Below are 20,193 nucleotides of genomic sequence, written 5' to 3' on the forward strand. Positions count from 1 at the left end.
TCTAATTGAATCTTTCGTATTTTAAAAAGAAGTCTCAAGTGTAACTTAGGTATCTTTAAATAGTAGATTCTAGTCTATAAAATCAGATTTTAGGTTCAAAAGTGTGGTTACATATGCAAAAAGGTTATAGCACCCGCATAGTGTCCATACAGAGGATGGTACCAATTTCATTTCAAGTTATTCAAGACTTAAAACATATTTGTAATTTACTAAATAATTTAATATTGAAAAATTTTCTTAAATTACTCCAATATGTTGGTAATAATTTAAGAATATTTTTTCATCTCAAAAATATTCAAGGAGACTATTTATCATGCTTTGAAGAAGCTCTGTCGTTGGATTTATTTAACTTTTGTGAAAAAGCTTTTATTTGTAATAACGAGATTTAAAACCTTGGTATCGAAAAATCTTATCTAAATTCTCCAATATGTTAGTAAAATTTAGAAAAGATTTTCTCACATAAGAATTTTCATAGAGATTATTATTTGCAACGCTTTTAGTAATTCCATCGTTGGTGATTCAAAATCTAATAAAACTATTTATCTTTATAAATATCTTCTAATATGTTGGTAAGATTTTCTATCAAAAATTATCATCTAGTATATTTGTAGGATTTTATGAAAACTATTTTTCTTTTTCTTTTTAAACTTGATTTTTATTATAAATCATATGATTCCCCATATGTTAGTAAAATCTTATTTTTCTAAAACCACAAGCTCTCCTATATGTTGGTGGTAAAGCCTTTTGAAAATTATTTTTTTCTTAAAATTTAATTTTTAAAAATTCAGAAGGTTTTCCAATATGTTGGTAAAGCCTTTTCAAAACTATTTTTTTCTTAAAACCTAATTTTCAAAAATTCATAAGGTTTTCCAATATATTGGTAAAAACTTAATTTCAAAAATAAAATTATAAGCCTTCCAATATGTTGGTAAGGCTGTTTATATTTAAAAATATTTTTTTATAAAATATATATACTTACAAATGAAAAATAAATAAATAAACAAATAAAAACATAAAAATACACATGAATAAATAAAGAAATAATCAAATAAATGAATAAAATAAAAAAAAAACTAAAATTTGACTAGGCTTGGAGGCTTTGGAGGTGCAATTGTAGGCATAAAGAAGCAACTTGAATGGCTGGAGATCAGCTCAACTCAACTCACCAACAATTAAAGAAAAACGGGTTGAAAGCTAGGTTGTACAATAGATTGAGTTGGAAAATGGTAAAACATGCGGACTTTGGATATTTTATGAAGTTCAAAACAACACCGTTTTCTTAGACCATAAAAGCTCCAAATCCCTTTTTTCCCTTCTTAGATTTCTCTTCTCCCTTTCTTTCCTCTTTCCCTTTTCTCCACTTCTCTCTCTAGTCAATAAGAACATCGATTACATCTTTGTCAATTTCTAGAAAAACACGTCGAAAATTGGCCGAAATTGGGAATTAGTGTAAGATTCTAGAAAATTTCACCATTAACTAGGTTTTTCACAGGAAAGGTTGCAAGAAAGTTTGAATTTTTTACCGAAAAATTCGACAAAATCTAAAAATTTCAAAAAAAAATTCAAAAAAAATCACAAAAAAAGACCAAATCAATCTTTTTGGGCTCGTGGAATCTTTCAAAAACTCTATTTAAACTAGAACAAATTCCAACAACTCTCAAATTCCCAAAAAATTCTTTAAGAACCTTATTGCCAAAAACAATTTCTCTCAATTATTGCAAGATTTTTTTTTTTACTTTTGCCTATTCTTTATTTTTTTTTTTGTGGCTTAACCAATTGAAGTTTATATGAGAATTCAATTCCCTATAATTTTGGAAGAATTAATTCAATCGAATCACTAATTTGATCTTTTGTGATTGATTTGATTTGTGACTTTCCTCTTTTCATTAAAATCCATAAAATCATTCAATTTTCCATTAATTTCTCTTTGTTAAAATCTCATGATTTAATCTAAGATTAATGCCTAGATTTTCATGATTTTCCAAATTTCAAACACAATTTTTCTTTTCTTTTTTTTTTTTTAAATAGAATAAGATAAAAATGATATACTTGGACTGAAAGCCTAATCAATAATTGAATTGATCAATTCAAAGCCTAATAGGCAAAAATCAAATTTAAAGATCCAATAATCGACCCTGAAACAATTTAATCGAAACACTCGAATGAAATTGGGTGCTATAATTAATATCAATTGCCATGCTTATAATATATTTTTGAGAATTGAAAAAAAAAAGTAAAAATATTATTTTATATTTAAAAAAAATTTACTCTTTTCTTTTCCTAAACTTTTGCCCCTAATTTAGGGTAATTAAAAAAGCTTTTAAATTTTGAGAGAAAAAGAGAGGGGCTCAATCTCTTTTCCTTTTCTTTATTTTAAATTACACTATGTTTGAATAAATATTAATAAAAAAAAAAAGAAAGGAAAGTTTTTTAGAGTAAAGGAAAAGATAAATATATATATTTGTTTTGGATAACTAAAATTAATTAAAAAAAACTGTAAATACCCTATTTTATTTGAGAATTTTTTGAGAATTGAAAATAGGCTTCAACTATATATTAGACTCAATTGAAAAAATATATTTTTTTTAATTTAATTTTTTATTTAATTTCACTTTTGTCTAAAAAAAAAAAAGGAAAGGTTTTAACGAAATTTGGAGAAAATGATGTTGACAGATTCAATTCCAGAATCAATTCACATTAAAATTAAATCAAATAAAATTATAGATTTAAGGAGAATTGATTTTATCATGAATTTCTTTATAAATCTAGAGGCCAAGCAGAGAAGAAAGGGGTAAATAAGCAAAATTGAAGAAGCAATCAAGAACAATTTAACGCAAGGAGATTTTTGGCATTCAAGCTTAATTCTCTACAGCAGTGGCAATTCTATAGGCAACAATTAAGAAAGAGCCTGCAATTAGGCAATTAGAAAAAAAAGCAGAGAAACAATTGTGGAATCAATTCGATAGAATAGGGGATCATTTAGCAGCAAAATTTTTTTTGGGTAGTAAGCTTTCAAGCAATTCGGCAATGCAATGATTCAACACCCATTTAACCGTGCAAATTAAAAAGAGTATCAAGCAGCTACAACAAATCGAAATAGAAAAATCGCATTCGCCCCTAAGTTCATCAATCAAATTCAACAAGAAGAAAATCCAGAACCTAGCAATTCATCACCATCCCAGCCAACCTGCAAATAAAAGCGAGATCAGACAACCTCAAATAGGGGCAAAAAATGAAAGCAACAAGCAATCGGATAAACCATACATGGAACATCAGCAATTATATGAAACATTAGGAATTATGCAAGAAAAAGGAAAGTTCCAAAAGGTTCTTCACTAAGGCTTGAGGAAAAAAAAAAGGAAAGGTGACAGGAAGTGGAGAACAATGGCGAATGGTGATGGCAGTAAACAGGATCTCGCTGGTTGTTAGGTTGTTCTGCGAATGTTTTAGCTTTTAGGTTTCTTGAGAAAATTTAAAGAGGGGATTGCAAGGAGTTTAAAAAATGATTTTGCTTTGGACTATCATCACTGCTAACCGACGATGAATAGTAGAAGAGGTTGGTCCTCTAGTTAGTAGAAAAAAAAGAAAGAGAGCAAGAACTTGATATCAGTTTTGGGTTTTAACTAAGGCAAGCAAGCTGAATATTTGGCTTCAACAATTTTAAGTGCTGAAGAGGGTGAAGATAGTCAAAACGGTAACGTTTTGAACTCCAGCCAAAAAGGACCCACGTGAGACGCATAGTGACCCAACCCGATTAGATTTTTTTTTTATGTTTTATTTTCTATGTATTATTTAATTTCTTTCTTCTTCTTTTATGATATTTTTGCATATTTTTATTATTTATTTATTTTTGCATCATTTTTATTTGCATTGTTTATTTGTATATTTTAAATTTATTTGTGTGTAATATTTATAATTTGCATGATTCATTACACATTATTGCATGATAATTTATATTAATTGTATGATATATCATTGTATGATATTTACATTATTTGCATGATATTTTTTTTTACATGATAATTTTTGTCTACTTTAATTGATTTTTTTTCTCTATCAAATTAAAAAAAAGGCTCTCAAAAAAATATTTTGAATTTTATTCTACCAAACTATTGGAGGATTTGCATTTTAAATTAAATCTTGCCAAATTATTGAAAGATTTAATACATTTTTTAAAAAATAATCTTATAATAAAATCTCACCAAAACTATTAGGAAATCTACATCAAAGTAAATCTTACGAAACTATTTGGCGATTTTATTAATGATTTCTTTAACTAAATTTTAAATGAATCTGACGATAAAACCTTTTCAAGGTAGGATACTAGTCTCTATGAATACTCTGGAGTTGAAAAAATTATCTTAAATTGCTACCAAACTATTGGAGTAATCTTAATATCAATTTCCAATAGTAAATATTTTGATAAATTACAAATATGGTTAAGGCTTGGATAATTTGAAATCAAACTGGTACCATTATTTAGACAGGTGCTGTGAGGATGCTATAACATTTTTTACGTGTAATCGTACTCCCAAATCTGAAATCTGATTTCGTGAATTAAAATCTACTATTTAAAAATACCTAAGTCAATCTTGAGATTCTTCTTTAAATAGGACAAATTCAATCAGGTGGTCAGTTATACCTAAATAAAAAAGATTTGTAGCGATTTCTTTAATCCATGTCTAGCGATAAGTCTATGGATTTATACGTTGTAATAGTTTAGCGACTCTGCTTGGGAAGTCAAGAGTCAGGTGGGTAAATGATTTCTTATTATCCAAGCCTAACCTAATAAATTTAAAGATTTTTTTTCTTCTTTCTTTCTTTTTCCTTGCTTATATTTGTTTAGTTATTCATTTATTCATTTTTATATATCTGTCATTCATTTGCATATGCATAACATGAGTTCTACATCCAAGTTCTGTCCTTTATGAGGAAGTAAAGTACCTATGCCTTCATGAAATTTCATATCTCTATATGGGCTAACGAAATACTCTCACTCAAATTGAACCTTTTCTACTTGTAGCTTATAATGGGCAAGGATCGGGTTACCTTATTAGTCTATAACGGATAATGATATAAAAAATAATTTGAGAACCCTCAGATTGTCAAACCTTTGAACCTAGCATGTAAATAAACCCTAAGGGTCTGAACCTAGGTTAAAGCCATGCCTTCCCGAAGTTGAAAAATCCCAAATAGGACATATGATGGGACATTTATTTTGCTTGTAAATTTATATATTTTCTTTGCATTTGTGTACTAACCTTTTATGTTGTTATTTGTATATATTATTCTTTGTATACATCATTTTTTACTAACCCTTTTCTTTTATTGTATATATATGCATTGATATCATTAAATTCTTCTTATTGCATTCATGAATTTTTTTTTTTTTTTTTTTGCATTCATTCTCATGCACAATCTAATGGTTCCATAAATATTGTTCTAAATTTACACCAATATTATACCCGAGCTCAAGTTAGAAGAATAGAACAAATAGTGACAGTCGTGTCGAGAAATTAAAAAAAGCTCAGGATGAAATTAAAAGAGAACTAAGCAAGATCTTTAAAGCTTTGGGAAAGCTAAATAAGGGAAAGACAGTAGAGGAAAATATTTTGTATGAAGTTATTGATCCATTTTATCCTCTAGGTTATGGCCTGTATCAAGCCCAATCTATTCAAAACTTCTTGTCACAATAACTTACATTTCCAAGCTATACTTATTCAGGGATACCACTTATGCCTAGCCAAAAGAATGTTCAAAACTGCATCAATTATGCCTTCACTAAAAAAGCAATTGAACTGATCAAAATGCCTAATTCCCAATTTGGATTATCCAAAAAAGAAATCGGTATTGAAGGCAAATGAGTCTTTAGAGGACTCTAAAATTGATCACATAATGAACATGGTCGATGAAAGATTACGGGCTATGAAAGGCATAGATTTTTACAATTCTATGGATGTCGCTGGATTTTGTTTGGTACCAGATGTAGTGATACCCTAAAAGTTTAAGGTACAAAATATCTCATCACTCATGTCACCATGTATTATCAAAAGATGGTAGTCTATGCCAGTAATAAGAAGTTACTTATGCAAGTATTTTAAGATAGTTTAATTGGTTCTACTGTAAGATAGTATGTTCAGTTGGACAGGACTCGCATCTGATCATGAAAGGTTTTGACATGTTTCTTTATCAATTAATACCATTATATTATAGACATGGCTCTTGATCGCCTTTCTTTACAAAGCATGGAAAAAAAAACAACAAAGCCCTTCAAAAAATATGCCCAATGGTAAATGGATATGGCTACCCAAGTTCAACCTCTTTTGATTGAGAAAGAAACAACAGTCTTATTCGTAAACATCTTAAAAGCATCCTATTATGAAAAAATGATAGGAAACGCATCAAAGAGCTTTGTTAATATGGTGATCTCAAGGGAGACTATTGAAAATGCTATCAAGAATGGCAAGCTTAAGGAATGAGAGGCCAGCATTGCCAAGAAAGGTGGTATGCCTAAGAAGAAAGAAGTTAAAGCCCAAGCGGTAAGTTTTAAGGGGTAACAATTCAAAAGTAATGCTCTATACCCACCATATGTTCATCATACTTACTATTCGATAGTCAATAATGTTGCACAAGTTTTTTACTGGCCTTATTTCCTAACTATGAAGAACATTGCTCGAAGTCCTCCTCAACTAGCTTTTTAAGCACCTACATATGGACCTAATCTTGTTACTGCACTAGTTCCAAGGCCTAACAATCAGGAGAGTGGTTTGGAAAGATCCAAAGGCAATCAAAAGAGAGCTCATATTGATCATATCCTCATAACTTATATAATCTATTTCCAGAATTGATCAAGAATGACCTAGTTTTTCCAGTCTTTTTGAAACTATTGAAGCCATTCTATCCTAACTGGTACAATGTTTATGCCACATATGACTACCATAATAAAAATGTGGGTTACTACATAAAAACCTTCCCTACTTTCAAACATAAAATGCAAAGTTTAATTCAAGTAGGCTCGATAAACTTCAATGAATTAGGAGAGCTGAATATCCACAAACGCTGTTTACCTAATCACCTAGGGGCATGATTTTGGGGAGGCTAATTGGAACTACTTATAATCTTAAGATATCTTGAGAATATGGATCTTTTTTATGTATTTGAATTTCATCTTATTTTTTACCATTTTAATAAAAGTGATAGATTTAATGCATTTTCATTTCATTTCCTCTTTTGTGTGAATCACTATTACATACTTTTACCTTTTCACATTTTTTTACTATATCCATTCTTTGATTCCAAATAATGAATATTCAGACAGTCATAACAATAATTCTTGATTCAATTTTGAAAACATCATTCATGATAATCTGATTAATAAGTTGAGATTATTGATTCATTGGGACTGTTGAATAAAAAGAAAATAAATCTAGTAAAGAATTTTGAAAGTGATGTAACACATGATCTTTGCAATTGTTCATTTACAAGTTTACTCTCGATTAATAAATATTCTTCATTAAGAGTATTCATGTTCAAGATGAGAAATGATCATCTTTTTTTTATCTTTTAAAAAAAGTAAAATTATCTTTTACTACCTCATATGAGCCTTTTAAAATTTTTTTTGAGGAACCCTAACCAAAGATCACCTCCACACTTGGGGTAAAGTTTGAAAAGCTTGTTTATCCTTGGGGCAAAGCACTGTGGTGTTCAAAGTTTTCTCAAAAAATGATGAAAAAAAAAGAGAAAAGAAAAAAAATGAAAAAAAAATTGATGGGGCAAAATATTAAAGTACTCTATATAAAGAAATGATTATTGGTTTAATTACCTTTCAAATACAATTTGAGCATGTTTCATCCATTTCTTTCATAACCTTTGCCCTAGCCTATGTTACGTCCCTTAAAAGTTCATTTGGATTAAATGTGAATACTCGAATTGGAGAATCATGAATTGAACTAAGGTAGATTTGACATTGAATTGTTTAAAATTTTGTTGAATTATCATTGATGGATCAAAGGAAAAAGAAATGAGAAGAAAAGATGAGAAAGAGGTATGAAAAAAATGATGAAAAATGAAAAAAAAAAAAAACAAAAAGCAAAAAAAAAAAAAAGAGAAAAACAAGAAAAAAGGAAAACTTAAACTGAAAACCTGGAAAGGCAGTTTAAGTAAAGATGAAAACTTGGAAAAAAAAACCTTATGTAAAGGTCCCAAGAATAAGGATGAGTGGCTCAAAGACTAAAGGTTTTGATGGAATATGTTTTTTAAAGAAAATTCTAAGTTGGAGTTTAAAATTATTTAAACAATCATTATTCTAGATATTGACATCTCATTTACACAGTCATAGCATTTCACTTTCATTTATCTTTGAGTTGTTCTTAACCATATCTTTTTTTTAATAATAAAGACTTATTTTTTTATTCTTTACCAAATGTACGTCCCTTGAATGAATCAAGGAAATGTATCATATTTGTCATGAATTAGAATAATGGCTAATAAATGAATGACACTATTTGTAAAAGATTTTTCCATTCTTTTGAAAAAAATCCAAGATGAAATAAATGAAAGAAGCCTAAGAAAATGGTTTAAAAATAGCAAACAAGGTGACCCAGTAATGAATACATTCATAGATAGGTTAATATGACTTGAGAGTTATGACCAGATGAAGAAAATGACATGGATCAGTTGACAGAATTTGTTTTAAGATTGTTAATATTGAGAAGCTAAAAAGGAATAGTTGAGTCTTAAGAACCTTATTACTATGATTAAAATTTTATGATATTGATTTAGTGACATTTGCATTACATACATTGTGATAATTGCACTTGCATCATTGTTGGGGCATGCATTTGCATCATGTAGAGAGCATTTGAATTATAGTAGAATATTGGCATTTGCAACATTTAGTGAGAATCTAGATTGTGACATTTGCATCATTTAGAAAGTATTTGCATGACATTTATCACACAAGAATTTGACTGCAATTGAGGAAATTTTTTTCTTTTTTACTTTTGAATCCTCAAATGAGGAATATCTTTCATAATAAGATATATTGTTGACAAACTTTCCAAATTTTTACAGTTATAAAGCCTTTGTTTAAAAGAGCTTTTTAAATGAGATTCTTTAAATTTTGGATTCGAAACCCCAAAATTTTTTGAATGTGAATCTTTGTAATTTCAAATGTGAATCCTAAAATTTTTGAATGAAAATCTTTAATTATTGGATGTGAGACCCCGAAATTTTTCAACCTAGAATCTTTGAACCTCGAAATTTTTTATGTGAATCCCTAAAATTTTCAAACATAAAGCTTTAGATTTTGGATCTTTTGAATACGAATCTTTGAATTTTTTGTGAACCTGAATCTCTTACAAAATTTTGAATTGCTTGCAAATCTTTGAAGTCTTTACGAACCTAAAACTTTTACGAATCTAGAATCTCTGTGAAATTTGAAATATTGTGAATCTTTCATTCTTACAAATCTGAAAGTCCTTGCGAACCTAAAACCTTTGCAAATCTAGAACCTTTGCAAAACCTGGAATATTGTGAATCTTCCATTCTTGTAAATCTGAAAATCTTTACAAATTTTTTGCGAAATTTAGAGTATTGGAATCTTTCAACTTTTGTATGGAACATTGCAAATCTTTGAATTTTTAAATTGTGAATATTTAAATTTCAGGCAAAAATTTTGAATTTTATTTTCAGACCTACAATTTGATCCTAGCCACTCATTTCGATCTCAGCTTAGTCTAAATCATTTTATTTTCAGACATGTGGTTTAATCTCAATCATATGTTCCAATCTCCGTTCAGTCAAGATCATTTTATTTTTTTGACTCATGGCTCAATTCCAACTACCTGTTTTAATCTTGACTCAATCTAAATAATTTTATTTCTTATTTCGCAATTCAGTCTCAATCATTTTTCTATTTTGGTATACTTCGATCACTTTTTAAATATCAGCTTTTAGACCCGAAGAAAATAAATATCTTTTGTCTTTACGTAATTCATGTTGCTCAAAAATGCACAAAGAAAGGTAACTCTAAATATCCCATTTTGTCTAAAAATTTTTTTGAAATTGAAAACAAACTTTAACCATAAATTGGCCCAATTGAAAAAAAAAATATATTTTTTAACTTAATTTTTGGTTTAATTTTACTTTTATCTAAAAAAATGTTTTAGTGAAATCTTGCGAAAATGATGTTGAGAGATTTTTAGGATTCAATTCTAGAATCAATTCACGTTAAAATTAAATCAAATAAAACTATAAATTTTAAGAGAATTGATTTAGCATGAATTTCTTTATAAATTTGAAGGCAAACTAGAGAAGAAGGGGGGCAAATCAACAAAATTAGAGAAGCAATCCATAGTAATTCAACGTAAGGAGATTTTTGGCATTCAAGCTTAATTCTTTAGAGTAGCAGCAATTCTACAGGCAGCAATTGATAGAGAGCCTGCAATCAAGCAATTAAAAAAAAAAGCAGCGAAACAATTGTGGAATCATTCGGCAGAACAGGGAATCATTCAGCAGCAGTAAAATTTTTTTGGGAAGTAAGCTTTCAAACAATTTGGCAACGCAATGATTCAACACCCATTCAGCTGTGCAAATTAAAGGGAGTATCAAGCAACCGCAACAAACCGAAATAGACAAATCCCATTCACCCCTAAGTTCATCAATCAAATTCAACAAGAAGAAAATCCAAAACCCAGCAATTCATCACCATCCCAGCCAACCTGCAAATAAAAACAAGATCAGACAACCTCAAACAGAGGTAGAAAACGAAAGCAACAAGCAATTGGATAACCATACACAAAACATCAGCAATTACACAGGAAAAAAAAAGTTCCAAAAAGTTCTTGGCTGAGGTTTGAGACAAAAAAATAGGAATGGTGACAGAAAGTGGAGAATATGGTAAATGGCGATGGCAATAAACAGGCTCGCGCTGGTTGTTGGGTTGTTCTACGGATGTTTTAGTTTTTAGGTTTCTTGAGAAAATTTAAAAGGGGATTGCAAAGAGTTTAAAAAATGATTCTGTTTTGGACTTTCGTCGCTATTAAGCAACGACAAACAATAGAAGAGGTGGCTATTTTCAATCCGGACTTGGGCTGGGTTAGTCCTCTAGTTGGTTGAGAAAGAAGAAAGAGAGCAAAAGCTTGATATCAGTTTTGGGTTTTGACCGAAGAAAATAGGTTGAATATTTGACTTTAATGATTTAAGTGCTGAAGAGGGTGAAGATAGTCAAAATGGTAACATTTTGAACTCCAGTCAAAATGGAGACATTTTCATTTTCATTTTTGCTTCTTGTTAGGGGTTGTTTTATAACAAGACAATATCTTCTTTTTTAAATATATATTTTGTATATTAAGAGTTCATGAAATGTTAGAATTGGTAATAACTAGATTTAGAAATTAGTAAAAACTTTATATGAAATATAAAAAAATAAGGGTATAATAATTATTTCAAGTTTTAAAAATTTTATTCTTTTCTTTTCTTTTCTTTTCTTTTTCCAATTTGAGGTAATTAAAAAAAAGAACAAAGGTGAAGGAATGCAAATGGGCTAAGCACTCCTATCTTTCATTTATTTTAATTTATGTGAAATCTAAACAAAGAAAAGATTTTCTCATTTTCTTTCATTTCCTTTCCTTTCCTTTACCTTACCCCAAACCAAACATAAGCTTTGCTTGTTTTTCTTGGCTTTCTGCAAAGTAACTCTTGTATGGAAAGGTATTGCAATGTACAGACCTATGAACTCGACCACAGGATGTAAAATTTTGAAAAAAAAAAAAATTGTCATCAATCTTTTTTATTAATTGTGATTAACCACTTAAAATGTTTTTTTTCTAATAAAACCAAAATTGAATTTAAAGTTTATCAAAAAATATTTTAGTCTTTAAAAACAGAACTAGGTTCAGGAGTATGATTATGCATTGAGAAATATTAGCATCGCTATAGCATTCATTTAAAAGCAATACCAATTAAGCATGTGCATGTGTTATCTTTTGGTATTTGATGAAAATGGTTTCAACTTAATGTTTAATGATAATTCTTTTCACTTTTTGAAAAACAAATCAATTCTATTTAATAAAAAAATCTGATTTAGGAATATTGTGAAAATCTTTAGGTTAAATAATTATCTTAAAATTTTTCAACATCTAGACAGAATTTAAAGATAACTCATTCCACTTAAGATGTACCACAATGTTCCTTTAAAATGAAAATAATATTTTTTTTAGATGATAATTACAGGTGATTTTTTAACCTTCAAGCAGAGTACCAAAAATTATTTTCATCGAAATGTTATTTTAGTTTTATTTCAAAATCTATATTTTTTAATAACATTTTCCATGAAAAAATATTTTTATGCAAAAAATTTAATGATGCTCAATTAACAAATAAATAGTAATAATTAAAGGACATAAACATGTGAAATGAATACAAACAACAATCTAAAAATAAATATATGCAAATGGATATTATGTATAATGATGAGATCGGGTCTTTAAATATAAAAAGATCACATAGACTTCCCTACCTCTAAACAAAGTTTAGATGCGACTATTTATATTTAAGCTCTCATTTTATTTCTTGTTTTTTGTTTAATCTTATCATTATTTTTTGTTGATGAATCATATGAAAATCTTAATGAAATAAAATTTCTTAAATACCCTATCTTTTAAGTGGCATTCAATAACATATTATTTCATAGGAGACTTTCATACAAATATTTTGAACTTTAGGATGGCTTAGGGTGTTGACATAGGTTCAAGGTTTTTAAGATTTAACTTGTTTGAGGGTTTGGATAATTTAAGGTTTTGGGTCAGATTTATGGCTTCGATCACATTTAGGGTTTAGGGGCAAAGTTTAGAGTTTAGGGTTTGGTTTAGGACTTAAGGTAAGGTTTAGGGCTTGGTTTAAGTTAAGTTTGGGTTTAAGGTAAGTTTATGGTTTTGATTAGGGTTAAGAGGTTGACTTTAGGTTTTACGATTTGACTTTGGGGTTTTGGATTTGACTTTAAGGTTTAGGGTTTGAATTTGGGTTTATGGTTAGATTTTAGGGTTTGGAGTTTGAGTTTGGCGTTTAGGGGTTAACTTTGGATTTTAGTGTTTGACTTTAGGGTTTAGGGTTTGACTTGGGTTTAACGTTAAGTTTTGGGGTTTGGATTATGGTTAAATTTTAAGGTTTGTGTTTGGGTTAGGTTTGGCCAAGGTTTTAAGGTATAGGTTAGGGTTTGCTTTCAGGGTTTAATTTTGGAGTTTAAGGTTTACTATGATTTTTGTGAATCTTTTCAAAAATCTCCAACATCTAGGTGAATTTTCGAAGTAAATAAAAAAACCATGGTTTTGAATCTTATTTAGGGCTTGATGATTATATGATCAATACAATTTCACAAACACTTGGAAACTATGATAAAAGACCACATTTTTACTTCATCAAACACTTAGAAAGCATATTCAAAAAACCATTTTTATTATGAAGAACATTTATCAAACATATAGCAAACTATCAAAATAACTAGTCAAAGAAAACCATTTTTTAAAATCACAAAACATGTAGCAAACAAATCACGAGGTAAGGAAACACATAATCATAAGATTGCATCACAAAAAACAAATTAAAACACATAATGGCAACAATAAACCATCAAGGAATGAAGAGAACTACATGGATAAAGATGAAAAATGTAAGAAAAGTAAAAAAACTACCTAAGAAAGCTTTCTTCAATAAAATTTTTTTTTCAAGAATTTTTTTAATGGTGAATTTTTGGTTGCTGGAAAAGAAACTCCCTACAGCCTTATATTTATTTATTTAAAAAGTCAAAACCTCTCTCACAACCATTGGATCAAAATGCATCCAAAGGTAATAATTTTTTCATCTTTTTCTTCAATCTTAGTGCCCAAGGCTTGCAATATAAGCCATAAGATTATTGTATATTTAAATCTAATGGCTCTAAAAAATTACAGCACACACCTTAATTGCTCATGTAGCTATCCAATGCAAAAAGATAATTTTACCTTTATTAGTATATTTCAACTTTTTCATAATTTTTTAAAAATCTTATGATTCAATATTTAGTTTCATGATTTTAATGCACCAAAATTCATAAAATAATATTTAATTATGATCTCAAACCTTCATGAAAAATCGACCCCAAAAAAGTTAAATTACAAAAATGCCCTTAAAAGGTATTTTTGTAATTTAACTCCTTGAGATGCAATCAAGATTTTAATGTATCAAAACTCATTAAATATTTTTAAATATGACCTTGAGTTTTTAACAAAAAATCAAATTCAAAAAAGTTAAATTATGAAAATAACCTAAAAAGTGTCTTTTGTAATTTTACCTTTTAAAGTCTAACCTAATTTCTAAAAGTCTAAATCATAATATTATTAATCCTAAGCCTTAATAATACTAATCAATTCTGAATTTCAAAGGGTTGATCAAAGTTGGACTAAATTTGAGCATGAGATATTTAGATCACTTTAACTCAAAATTCAATTATTCCAAGGACTTCCTCTCTAAACATAAGGACCTTAAAAAATTTTATCAATTCCGAGTAATTTTGACCATTCTTAACCATCTGACTTGTGTCTTCATCAAGAGTATTTTGATCATTTTAATTTTTTTTACTCAAAACTTAAATTTTGTTTTAAAATCTTCAAGAACCCAATGTGTTGGTTCTATTTTTTCAAAATACCCCAAATTTTATCTTGTTTCGACCACATGTAAGTTTAACAATGTTGATTTTAAGTTGACTTCTGATTTTTTTCTTAAACTTTTTATTGTTTTCTTGCATCTCCTTAAAAATCAACTTATTCAAAAATACTAAGAAAATGTTGGACAACAACTTAATTTTAATTTTTAAAGTATTATGATTGACTAAAATATATCTAGACAAAATTAAGTGTCTACAAAATATAAAGAAAAAGAGGGATGGGCATCTTAGCTTCACATGCAATGGAACCATTCAATCAAGGAAAAACCAGATAATTCATAATTACGTGATCCCATTTCTTAAATGGGAGGTCATTAAAGTGCTAATACCTTCTATTTGCATACTGTACTCCGAAAACTTTACTTGTTTTAAACATCATCAGCTCACGCACATTTTGACACAATAATAATAGCAACACTTTAAAAGAAAATTCCTGAACTGAAATCAAGTAATAACAAATTTGAAACAGTGCAACATACTGCTTAAACAGAAAGTAAAGAACCTATCCTTGTTCAGAAACTATGAACAAAGTGATAGTAAATTTATGTGATCAATTCGGCCTACTTATCTGTACCTACTGCAAAACAAAGCAACTGCTATCACTTTGCTAGCATCATCGTTACAAACTCTTCATAGTTCACCTGTCCGTCACCATCTATATCTGCTTCTCGAATCATTTCATCCACTTCTTCATCTGTCAACTTTTCCCCAAGATTTGTCATCACATGCCGGAGCTTGATGGTGAAAAAGCACAAACCATTATCAGTAGCAAATGAATCTTGCAAGCAATTGACATTAAAAAGTAGAAAAGAAACTCAATCTATATAATTATAGAGAGATCTTATAATATATATGTCCAAATCTTTTAACAATGTTTTGAGAAGAGAAGAGATTTTGGAGCAAATAGGACTTGGGAAAGCACATAATCTATACCTCAGCAGCAGAAATAAAGCCATTCTGATCCTTATCAAAAACCTTAAAAGCTTCCTTAAGTTCCTCCTCTGAATCAGTATCCTTCACAATAAATTAAAAAAGAAACAAGTATATTAATACTTCAAATGGTATGATTACAATGTTATGATATTCAGCAGAACTTTTGCAATGGCCAACTTAATGTAAGTTCAAGTGCAGAGAATCTGGTGATGCCTCAATCATTGTAGAGGTATGCATCTTGTTGTGCAATTAACAATAAAACCCATGAAATAAACCCAATTCAAATGTTGAATTTCAAATGCAGAGAAGTCATGGTTATAGCAATATTCATCATATGAGCTACAGAGTCAAAAATAAGGAAGCAACGTACAAAATAGCACATCCAACTATATTAATTGCAATTATGACTACAGAAAAAAATGCTATAGAGCAAAACATGAATAGGTGGGCATATTTATTGTAATAATCACATTAGGCTTTTCAGATACAAATGTAAACCAAATGAGACTAGGTTTCCAGGAAATCAAACTCAAGAAAAGATGAAGCGTGAATACACAACTAAAAATGCAGAGGCTAATAGTTACCAAAAGCAGAGATGACCAAACAGAATGAACTAGTTGCTATAAAGTTCCAACAACACAAATATACAACTGCAAGACAACAGTTTTTAGTTTACAGGGTATAGGCCTCAGGAAGTGAGCACAAAAGGTTACCATATTTCAAAACTGTATTAGAAACAAGGAATGCCATTAAATAAAAATTGGCTCACCAACCTTCAAAACTAAAATAAATAAAACAACATAGACAATAGCAAATGCACAAAATCATAGTCTGAAATAGAACATTCCACAGTTGGAGAGCATGTTCCATGAAGTATGCACATCAAAATGCAATGTTTTAGTCACCTTCATTTTCCTTGCCATCAAATTCAAGAACTCAGGGAAGTCTATGGTGCCATTTTGATCAGCATCAACCTCATTGATCATATCCTGCAGTTCAGCTTCAGTTGGATTTTGTCCAAGAGATCTCATCACTGTTCCCAACTCTTTTGTAGTGATGCAGCCTATACATTCGAGGCACAATGCAAATAAAAGTTTAGTTGCTGAGCAAACTTTTAATTTTAAACATAGCCATCCTAATGTTGGGATTAGTGACTCAAATCTCATAACAAATTTGTTCGAAATTGGCTAGATATTACTTCATGGATAAGAAAACATGCAAAAAAAGGTATTCTAAGATGAAAAGGATTTTGATAGGCAAGTTTATACACTTATAAATAGGTGGAGTCTTTATAGATGTAGGTATGAGAAAAAAATATAAGAAAGTTGTAAAGTTTTATTGGGTAGACATCCCATAGAACTGCAGAAAATTGACGTCTTTATGGGTGTGTATGCGTGAGTGGATTAGAGGAGAATGAGATGATCCATATAGGTATGGGACATGGGTGCACATGGGTATATGTTTGTATGGGTTGAAAATATTTTATAGGACTAAAAGACAATCAGATGGTATATAAGTATTGATTTTGAAGGAGATTAATTTATTGATGTGTTTGTAATTCTCTAAAGCTAGTAGATTTTTTTCTCATTCATGAACATAAGTAGGTTGTGCTGAATCACGTTAAATTGCTATCTCTTGTGTGGTTGATTGATCATTTCATTATACTTTCACTAGTTTGAATGTTTAATTGATTGGGGATTTTTTGACCTTATACCTAAGCGAAAGATGCAGTTCAAAAACAAAGGTATGGTAACACAAAAAAATTCTTCTAATATTAAACTAAACCACATCCCACCACAAGAGGCTAAAATATCCCTTGAATGAGAAGAAAACTGGAGAAGTTTTTAAAAAGCATGTAACATTAGCTTTCAACACACGGCCGTCAAAAGCATCTCTAGTAACTTTTCATAAGTCAACAAAGCGTTAACCTTAAGCTGGTTTTATCTTGACCGCTGAAAAATAATAGTTTTATCTTGTTAAAAGGAATGCCAATAAGGTAGCTGATTGGGTATCTATCCAATCAAAACACGGGATATGCCAGTCACATTTATCAGACATCTACTTCCCCTTTGGTCATGACCTTGGATATGGATCACATACCTGCATCACAATGACTTGACGTTTTGAGAACCAGACTGGTGGTCTCTTTTGTACTCGGTCTGTTTTTCTTGCTTGGTCGTTTTGTTGAAATTTTGATTCATTGGTTTTATGAAATTCCTATTACTTGTGCATAAAACAAAGAAAGAAAAAAAAATACTTAAGCTAGTTGAGGCCAGCTACATCTACAAGAATCTTTTTCTTCTATTGCTCTGCAAAAGGAGGTCGGAAACTGAATCCATCTTAATCTTGGCAGCTGTTATAAATAATACAAGATCTAAACAACAAATAGGAATAAGAGATACAACATAAGGTTCCGTTCCAAACCCAAGAGTGTTAAAGTTTTCTATGTAAAGATCGGAAATAATATGTTTTCTTTTCTTGAGAAATTCCACGCAAACAAAAGACAAATGAAATTGAAGAAAGCAAAGATGAACGGATTGCACAAACAAGAAAACATAATTAAAAAAAAAAAAAAGAAAACACAACAAGCATATAAAAAAAGTAGTCATTATCGGGCAGACATCAAAATCAAACTCTTCAAAGAACGAAAAGGAAAAGAAATAGAAATGGTGAAAGTAAGAAAAAATGAATGGAGCATACCATCACCATCCTTGTCGAAGAGGCTAAAAGCTTCCTTGAACTCAGCGATCTGCTCCTCAGTGAGTTGCTCCGCCATTTTTTCTCCTAAGACAAACGTTTTTTTTTTTTTTTGCGATTGGTGCTCTGGCAATTCACTTAAACAAATACTAGACTAGATATAGTTGGTAGTAAGCAGCTATTACTGGCTTAAATTTTGGAGAATGGGACCCACAAACATAGGTTCCCCTTCCCCAATGTAAGAATAAGAATCAGGTTCTAGCTGTCAATGGACGGTGGATAGAACGCATTGACCAAACTATCCGCAGCCAGAGCGAATCTGCCTATAGTCTTCGGATTTATTACCAACCGACTTCATTTTCCTTTATTCCTACTGCTATGGCATATGGTTAACCAATCGTCGGTACAAAATGATGACACATAAGAATAATATGATTAAAAGTTCGGTTAATGGGTAAATTCATGTTGTTTTCTACTGCTATGGCATATGGTTAACCAATCGTCGGTACGAAATGATGACACATAAGAATAATATGATTAAAAGTTGGGTTAATGGGTAAATTCATGTTGTTTTCTATGATTTGATATTTGTAAAAAATTAAGATTTATACCTTAATTTTGTTTACTTACATCAAGCATTTTGTATTATTAACTAATTATATTAAGTAAAATAATAATGTGATAGATATTGACCAATAAAAATATATCATGTGTCATAATTTTATTTGTTAATCTCTTATCATGTCAATGTATTATTAAAAGATTCGATGTTTAGGGCAAATGATATAATAAAACACTATAATAATAAAATCTTTTAGTGAGAGTTATTATTCTTACTAAAAGTTCATATAATTTTCACTTATTTTTTTAGCGAAAGTTAATGGAACTCTCATAAGCTCTCCTTTATTAATTATATATGATAAAAAATAAATAAAACACTCACTATATCTATCATTTAGTAAGGGTTAAAAGATTTTCATTTAAATGTAAATAATTAATAAAGATTAATTTTAATTATCACTAAATGTAAAACATATAGTGAAAGTTAATTTTGACTCTTACTATATCTTTTGCATTTAATGAAGATTTTTATTAACCTTTAGTTAAAAGTTTTTATTTTTAGTAAAAACTTGTATTGATTGTCATTTAAAATTACTTTTATTGAGAATTTGACCTTCACTACACCATTTTACATTATTTAATAAAAGATTTAAGACTCACGAAAATTACTTATATACATCTAATTTTATCCGGGTAATATTTGACTATTTATGAAATTCTTAAAATTCAACCCGATTCAAATCCAATATAACTTTAATTTTGACAAGTTCTTGAGAATAAAATTTGGTCCAATTTGATTTAAATGTCACAATGTCAAACTTGGTCAATCCAGTCAAATAAAGTCAAATTTGATAAAAAAAAATAGTCAAAATGGTTAAAATTAGGGTTAACCTTCACTATTCGCAAACAAGTTGGGATCAATGTAATTTTAAATTAGAATTTATGATTTTTAAAATATTAAAAAGTTTGATTGCATTTCGAAAAGTATAAATTACTAAAACATCTTTAAGGGTATTTTTGTAATTTAATTCTTTTCAAGTTAAATTTTTGTAAAACCTTTCAAATCATAATTGAATTTTTTTAATAATTTTTGATACACTAAAATCCTAGGTCAAACCTTACGAAGTGTGAAATTACAAAAATACCTTTAAAGGTTATTTGTAATTTGACCTTCCTAAGATTGAAATTTTACGAAAAATTTCAGATCATGATTTAATATTATTTGATAATTTTGAAAATATTAAAAATCTTGATTATACCTCGAAAAGTGTGAAATCACCAAAATACCTTTTAAAGGATTT

General features: G+C 29.1%; 1 protein-coding gene across 2 annotated transcripts; it reads right to left on the reverse strand.

Annotated features, from left to right (window-relative positions):
- Positions 1-15,107: 15,107 nt before the first annotated feature.
- LOC111289623 (calmodulin) lies at positions 15,108-18,530 on the reverse strand. 2 transcript variants are annotated; one of them, XM_022880822.2, is made up of 4 exons: positions 18,335-18,530; positions 16,540-16,697; positions 15,635-15,715; positions 15,108-15,435 (listed from the first exon to the last, which is right to left on the reverse strand). In XM_022880822.2, the coding sequence occupies exons 1-4, from the start codon at positions 18,408-18,410 to the stop codon at positions 15,301-15,303; spliced, it is 450 nt and encodes a 149-aa protein (XP_022736557.1). In that variant the 5' UTR covers positions 18,411-18,530; the 3' UTR covers positions 15,108-15,300. The 2 variants fall into 2 exon arrangements, with proteins under 2 accessions (XP_022736557.1, XP_089624407.1); XM_089768281.1 differs by lacking the exon at positions 18,335-18,530 and adding an exon at positions 17,735-17,881.
- Positions 18,531-20,193: the final 1,663 nt, after the last annotated feature.

The sequence above is a fragment of the Durio zibethinus genome, chromosome 11 (assembly GCF_047325235.1).
Source record: "Durio zibethinus cultivar Kanyao isolate XHJ-2024 chromosome 11, ASM4732523v1, whole genome shotgun sequence".
NCBI classification, from domain to species: Eukaryota; Viridiplantae; Streptophyta; class Magnoliopsida; order Malvales; family Malvaceae; genus Durio; species Durio zibethinus.